Source organism: Drosophila kikkawai, chromosome 2L (assembly GCF_030179895.1).
Source record: "Drosophila kikkawai strain 14028-0561.14 chromosome 2L, DkikHiC1v2, whole genome shotgun sequence".
NCBI classification, from domain to species: Eukaryota; Metazoa; Arthropoda; class Insecta; order Diptera; family Drosophilidae; genus Drosophila; species Drosophila kikkawai.
Genome location: NC_091728.1, coordinates 16,690,709 through 16,697,802, shown reverse-complemented (window position 1 = coordinate 16,697,802; position 7,094 = coordinate 16,690,709). Strand labels below are relative to the sequence as shown.

At 45.5% G+C, this 7,094-nt stretch overlaps 3 protein-coding genes across 3 annotated transcripts; 2 read left to right on the top strand and 1 right to left on the bottom strand.

Moving 5' to 3' along the window:
• The first annotated feature begins 224 nt into the window (after nt 1–224).
• Pk34A (Protein kinase at 34A) lies at nt 225–1,697 on the top strand. The gene is made up of 2 exons (XM_017169892.2): nt 225–352; nt 420–1,697. Exons 1-2 carry the CDS (start codon nt 349–351, stop codon nt 1,598–1,600), a joined length of 1,185 nt encoding a protein of 394 aa, XP_017025381.1. The 5' UTR covers nt 225–348; the 3' UTR covers nt 1,601–1,697.
• A 342-nt stretch (nt 1,698–2,039) lies between these two features.
• kmg (kumgang) lies at nt 2,040–4,479 on the top strand. Its single transcript, XM_017170535.3, has 2 exons — nt 2,040–3,697; nt 3,762–4,479. The coding sequence occupies exons 1-2, from the start codon at nt 2,060–2,062 to the stop codon at nt 4,410–4,412; spliced, it is 2,289 nt and encodes a 762-aa protein (XP_017026024.2). The 5' UTR covers nt 2,040–2,059; the 3' UTR covers nt 4,413–4,479.
• Nucleotides 4,480–4,482: 3 nt separating this feature from the next.
• DnaJ-H (DnaJ homolog) lies at nt 4,483–6,811 on the bottom strand. Its single transcript, XM_017170536.3, has 3 exons — nt 6,616–6,811; nt 6,109–6,552; nt 4,483–6,019 (listed from the first exon to the last, which is right to left on the bottom strand). The coding sequence occupies exons 1-3, from the start codon at nt 6,682–6,684 to the stop codon at nt 5,363–5,365; spliced, it is 1,170 nt and encodes a 389-aa protein (XP_017026025.1). The 5' UTR covers nt 6,685–6,811; the 3' UTR covers nt 4,483–5,362.
• Between the last annotated feature and the right edge of the window lie 283 nt (nt 6,812–7,094).

Sequence of the window (7,094 nt, the reverse complement as noted above, 5' to 3'; positions counted from 1 at the left end):
AATAACAAATAAAAAAGACTTAACAACAGATCTTAAAATATCTTCAATATAAAGGCTCTGAAACTATGTTTTGAGTCTACATATAAACCTTAAATTATTTTAAAATTCAATCTTAAAATAAAATCAAACTTAGAAAGAACAGTAAAATAAGTGCTGGAAAACGGTTAAATGTTAATCACAGATGACACTTATTCACCGCAGCGAAACTTGGCTTTTCGAATAGGTGGCAAGGCCAAATTCCTGCATCGGCAATGTGACTTCAGCCATTTTTTAACTTTTATTATTTCTTCACAAAAAGGTGTTGAATTTTGCGCATTCATTTTGAAATTAGTTACCTAACCTTCGAAAATGGGTAAGAAAAGCGCTTTCGATTTTATTAATCCAGCTCTTAGAACATTCGCCGGCCCTTATTTCCACAGGAAACTGGAAGCAACCCTTTAAAACTGTGCGGCAGAATCGCAACATTCCTAATATCATCACCAACGAGTCAATGATAACGACTTTTGCTAATAATCGCTTCAGCCGGGAACCGATTCAGTTGAGGATCGTGATCAAGGCGCTGATAGGGAACGGGTCTTTTGGACGGGTCTACAAGGCCCAGATGCGCGGCTCCGAGGAGCCAGTGGCCCTAAAGCACTGCTACTTCAATGCCAGGTACCAACAGCGCGAGGTGGAGATTTTTAAGCAATTGGAGGACCACTGCAACATTGTCAAGCTAATCATGCACTCCAACGTCATTTTGGGCAATCCACCAAAGGGTAGCATTATCCTGATCATGGAATACATGCCGATGAACCTGCTGGAATACATCAAAGGCTACCGAAATAACCAGCAGCCAAAGGAAGCGGAAATCTATGTGCGCATTCTATCGTACCAGATGTTCCGGGGACTGGGCTACCTCCACTCGCTAGGGATCTGCCACAGGGATATCAAGCCGGATAACCTGCTGGTGGACAGCCAGAGCATGCAGCTGAAACTGGCAGATTTTGGTACTGCAAAGAATCTGGTAAAGCAGACGCCCAACTTGACCTATGTTGGCTCTCGGCTCTATCGGGCCCCGCAGCTGTTTGCCAAATACGATTGCTACGACTGCTCTATAGACATCTGGAGTGCCGGCTGCGTCCTTGCCGAGCTGCTGAAGGGAACTCCGCTCTTTGAGAGCAACAAAGTCGATCTAGAGCAGTTGCATCATATGGTAAGCCTGCTGGGCACTGAGGGCTTACATTGCGCCCAAGAAGTACACTCAGTGTGTGCTGGTATGGACTACGCAATCCGTCCCAGCTGGGATCATTTGCTGCAGGTTGACGTTCCGCCGGATTTGTCGGATCTGCTAAACTCATGTTTGGTCTATGAGTCTGCTGGCCGGATTTTGCCCATGGTGGCGTGTGCACATGTCGCCTACGATACACTGCGGATCATGGACACCTTGGGCTGCCGCATGCCCAATGGCCAGAAGTTGCCGCCATTGTTCAACTTTATCGACCAGGAGCTGGGACTAGATGAGAAGCTTCGGGTGGACCTGCTGCCTCTCCACCTATCTGAGCTGGCGGTAGAGCTCGAGAAGACTGATGTGGCTGCCAATGAAGATGTGCAGTCTTAACACTTAATTTAATTGTTAAACTTTACAAACAATCTCTCCTCAGAGAGCGATATTCAGTGAATATTAAGTCACAAAGTCTATTTATATTTAATAATAAACCAGAAAATTATTAAAACTGTAAACAATTCATGTGGTATCTACTCTTTCTCTTGTTATTTTTATTATTCACCAATATCTTAAATGACCAGGCACTATAGATTATTGCCAGAAAAACACGAGGAATACTTGTTCCTTAGATAAAGAAAAATCTCTGGACCTGAAACAAAACTTTGTTGCTTGGTCAAGAACGAAACGAAGAGTGCTTATTGGTGTCTATTATCAGTAACTAAAAACAAAAAGGATAGCCAACTTAAATCAGCTTCTTAAATGCAATAAAAACTTTTGATGAAATTATCCAACACTTTCTTACAGATCTCAATTGTCTACTGAGAAGAGCAGGCAGGTTACCAAACACACATCATGCATCATAGTAGCCCAAGAAAATTAAATTTAAAGACGTCAAAGACCACGCGACCCATCCATCGGAAAATAAGCTCAGTCGTAAGGAAGCTCCCGCACGAAAAACCAGAAAAATATTTGGTAAAGCAAATCAAAAATAGTAGCTGCGACCAGATTTTTGGCCGAGTCATGGAGCTGCCATCGATGGTGGAGCGTTCGGGCGATGACCTGGTAATACGCAGCCTAGTAAGCGGAGTTCCCATGTTTCGTTCATCCTTGGAGACCGTAGAAGAGCCCAATTTTTTGACGTCTCTTCCGGTTCCCTTACCTTCGATGGGAATGGCAAACCCCGAAGTAGAGAGTGTCATGGATACCTTGCTACCAGAAGATGGTCACTCCGCCATCGCCAACGAGGAGGACCTCCCGCAATGCAAAATCCGTAGAAACTACAGTTGCAACCAGTGCGCATTCTACACCCAAAATCCCCGGAGTCATCTCTCTCATCTACGCGATGTCCATGGCGAGCGAATCGTAATCAACGAATGCAAACTGTGTCTCTACGCCTCGCGCCACTTCCAGAAGCTGGTGCGTCACATGAAGATGGTACATGGCTGTTCGGATGACAACGGAACGCCAGGATCATCCGGTGGCGTCATGCGTGCCAAGTACAATCTCACTCGGGAGGTGCGCAAGCGGCGACTAGAAGAGAGCGTCGAAGTGCCGGCCTCAAATGGGCTAGGTCCCAATCAGAACCCTCCAAAGATGCCTCAGAACGAGCCCACGCTGGAACAGCTCAAGATGGAGCTCCAGCGGGAGGAGCAGAAGCTGGTGAATAGCTTTCAGATGTACAAGCGCCAGCAGGATATGCAGCAGCTCCTACAAATCGTCGACAGTCACGACAACATCTTCGCCATGGCCTTCGAGCTCCAGCTGCAGTCGATGCCCCATGCCAAGCCGGAGGAATCTTTAAAGTTGGATGTAAACAATAGCAGTTCGGATTCAGATGCAGCCCCACAGAGTCCCGCGATTGATGTGCCAGAACCACCGCCGGGTGCACAGCAGTTCCAATGCCATAAGTGCTCCTATATTACGCCCATCCGTTCCAGGTACAAGAAGCACGTCAAGTACCACACTATGCCGCTGATTAAATGCAGCTCCTGCGACTTCCACACTCCGTACAAGTGGAATCTAGACAGGCACACCAAAAATCATGGTGGCCATGGGCTTTACAAGTGCACCGTTTGCGACTTTAGCACGGACATTAAGCAGTCGTTGACCATTCACGAGTTGAACCACCATGTGCCCACTGTGGGTCACCAGATGGCCGCCAGGCGCAAGGCGACCACTAAACCCGATCACGATCCGGAGGATCAGCAACCCAGTTCTTCCCGAAAGATTGAGGGTCCCCCCATCACAGCCCCGGACTCTCCGTTGCTGGAACCCACAGGCATCAGTTGCTCTCACTGCCAGCAACGGATGCCCAATGCCATCGCTTTGGTCAAGCATCTTCAAATGTGCGCTCAGGCTCTGAAGAATAATCAGCATCTATTGCGGGTTGCCATGGACGGCGGGGACTCGGAAATTATGGATGAGGACTTGCCCAATGCTGCTAGTGATCTCAATTATTGCGGTGTGGAAACAGCTCCTGGCTATGGAGAGGTGATATAGAGCTCACATTGGATTTTTTATTATATTGTATTATCCTTATTTCCATTTATTTCAGGTCACTCAACCGTTTATTCCGGAGGAATCCAATGATAATACCCCATTGAAGAAGGTCTTCAAGTGTCCCCATTGCACTTTTTGGGCAGCCACTGCCTCGCGTTTTCATGTCCACATCGTTGGCCATCTGAATAGGAAGCCCTTCGAGTGCTCGCTGTGCGCCTATCGATCCAACTGGCGCTGGGACATCACCAAGCACATCCGCTTGAAGGCCATCCGTGACAAAAGTCACAACCAAGCCGAAGTCCTGATGAACGACGAGACTGGCAGACGCAACTATGCCAAGTACAATAAGTATTTGACTTTGATGAAAGTGAATGTGAACCAAGCGGGCGATGTGAAGCACATGCGAACCGGCGAGATGATTGTCATTCCAAAGCTGGACGATCACGAGGAAGAAATACTTGAGCCCATTGAGAATGCTCTGGACTTGAGCAAGCCCAAGGAAGAGGAATCGTTTGATGGTCAGATGGACACCAAAGAGTCGAGCATCGAGATGCCTGCACAGGACAAGATATTGCAGCCAACTGAAGATCCAATGGAGCTTGGATCAAATGGCAAGGCTACCGACTTGCCTTTGGATCTGACGAAGCCACAATGGCATGAGGAAATGCCTGCATCCAGTGATGGCTCATCAAACGAGAGCGATTAGATTACAGTATTTTCTGTTGTAATCCCAATTACATTTATAACAGCAAATAAACTATTATTAACCACCGTAGTTTTAGTTAATACTTTCCCAAAACAAGAGTTTATTTAAGGACAACGACATTAATTTTAGGTAAAACAAAGATAACAGAATTACATTTTAGATAAACATATTCAAATACTTTTCTATCAGGGAAGTTAAATAAAATCTTAACATTTCTGGCTTGAGTAAGTATGATCCTCAGGCAGGCATAAATTACTTGGGGTTGCACTATAAAATCATTCAAAATTTGGAAAAATGTATTTCGATATCTTCCATTATAATTCTAATTCAACACACTCGAAAATGTATCTCGGAGACCAATAATAATTTTTTAAAATTTCAAAAACTGATTTTTAAGGGCAAATACAGTTCTTTAATAAGCCGTATCGACTGTTCATAAAAAATAAAACATATTGAAGTTACAGCACCTCAAATGTACCCAAAAAGCGTATTTTCTGCACTTTGAAATTTAAATATTTTAAAAACCTGACGTATAGGACATTTTCGGAAAAGTAAATTCCGGTTCTTGCTGTTCCGGTGGTGGTGTGTTATTCATTTCTACGGGGTGAAATTAGTATGTTTTGTTATTTATATTATGTAAGGATATTAGGGCAAGAGAAACAATACATTTTAGCAGGTTAATGTGTTAATTTAGCGTGGCTAATGTATTTTTTACATTCCTACTGAAGATCAGAATCAGCTATGCTTTAGTCTCGGATACTGGCTTTAGTATACTACGAATTTAGATCACGCGCTTTTCACAGCAAACATTCCTGTATGAAAAATAATACTATGCAAATTAAGACGACCAGCGGCACCAAGAAGCAGACCTCATCCATACTGAGTGCGCCCAGAAGCTGGCACAGATCATGGCAGAGGAACCGTGCCTGCAAGAGCCACAACCACAGGCACTAAGCCGTCTGGCACTGGACGCCCTCGAAGTGCGGCGACTGTCCGTCCTCGTCGTCCGGCTGTTGCCTGGGCTGCGGCCTGTAATCCGTCATTTGCACTTCTTCGGCGTTCTTGGGTATAATGATCTTCTCCCTGGGCGGTAATATATCCTCCAGCATGGCCAGCTGAGGTGCTGTCGCAAAGTCGTTGTCGGGAAATTTAACTTTGAACTTCAAATACAGATCCCCGCATATGGCCGGTTGGCTAAAGTCGGGCATGCCACAGCCACGCACCATCTTGATGTTGTTGTGCTGCAGCACTTCGCCCGGCTGTGTGCTTAGGCAAACGTTCCTCCCGTCCAGGTGCTTGAAGCAATGCCTGTAGCCGCACAACGCCTCCGTGATGTTGATTTCCAGATCATGCATATACAGATTGGCGTGTCGGCGCTGAAAGAGTGTATGCTCCTTTTGGGCGAGGACCACGATCAGATCTCCGAACTCGCCGCCACGCATTTGGTGGCCCTCGTTCACGAATGGCACTTTCAGCATGTGCGGTGCTCCCCGTTCCACCACGATGTCCCGCTTCATCTTCTCCTCCACGAAACCGCTGCCGTGGCAGGGACTGCACTTCATATCTTCCTTGATCGTAAAGCCACGACCATCGCAAGCCGGACAGGTCTGTGTGAGGAAGACAGCATTTTAGCCTTTTTTTATAAATAAAAACTAAAAACAAAGAGTTTTGATAATCTTCAAGGACTCTTTCATACCGCATCGAAGGGACTGAGTCCCATGAAGGTGAAAGCAGTTGCACGACCCGCTCCACCGCATGCCTCGCAGCTCTCGCGCCCTTCCTTGGGACCCCCATCGCCTTTGCACTTGCCGCACAACTTCTGGCGCTTATACTCCAGCTTCTTTTTCATGCCGCCCACATAGATCTCCTCCAGCGTCAGCTCCACCTTGATCACGACCTTGCCATCTCGCTTGCCACGTCCGGTCGATGCCCGCTCGAAAGGAAACCACTGAGCGAAGAAGTCTGAGGCATCGGTGAAACCCTCGGCGCCCTCCTGCAGACCCTTCAGTCCGTAACGGTCGTAGATGCGACGCTTCTCGGGATCCGACAGCACTTCATAGGCGAAGGATATCTCCTTGAACTTGTCGCCAGCATCAGGATTCTTGTCTGGATGGAACTCTTTGGCCAATTTGCGATAGTTCTATTGGCTCAAATGAAATTGGTAAATAGTTCTTATTTACAAACAAATTTGCTTGCCACTTGCCTTTTTTATTTCCTCGGCGCTCGCATCCGGAGCCACTCCCAGCACCTCGTATAAATTTAAGTTGTCCATTTCGTATTGCTACCTCGCCCTGCCAACCTACAAACTAAACGGTGTACATTCTGATTGTACAAATAATTTTTAATAATTTATATATGACATTATTTTCGTATTTTGGTTGCTGAGTGTGACCAAGTGCGACCACAGATCGAAAAGTTTCGGCAAAATTACTAATAAAATACCGGAAAATAATGCAATTCGTAGGACAGTAGAGACTGAGGGTTGGAGTATATATTGGACTGTACAAATATTGAGAGTGAAAATACAATTTATTAAAGAGAATTAAAAGTAAATAATATAAAATTAATTCAAAAAATCCAATGTAACAAATATATATTTGAAAAGATAAGAAATTCATACATAATATTTAAATAATATCAGCTGCTGACCATTGCCTAAGCTAGTGCTTACTGTACCTCACT

Bases quoted from the DNA above. Each gene is read 5' to 3' on its own strand.
- kmg (XM_017170535.3), top strand. From the start codon at position 2,060: ATGCATCATAGTAGCCCAAGAAAATTAAATTTAAAGACGTCAAAGACC. The intron at 3,698-3,761 runs GTGATATAGAGC...CATTTATTTCAG, and splicing joins CAGCTCCTGGCTATGGAGAG to GTCACTCAACCGTTTATTCC.
- DnaJ-H (XM_017170536.3), bottom strand. From the start codon at position 6,684: ATGGACAACTTAAATTTATACGAGGTGCTGGGAGTGGCTCCGGATGCG. The intron at 6,553-6,615 runs GCAAGTGGCAAG...TTGAGCCAATAG, and splicing joins GCGCCGAGGAAATAAAAAAG to AACTATCGCAAATTGGCCAA. The intron at 6,020-6,108 runs GTATGAAAGAGT...TTCCTCACACAG, and splicing joins GACTCAGTCCCTTCGATGCG to ACCTGTCCGGCTTGCGATGG.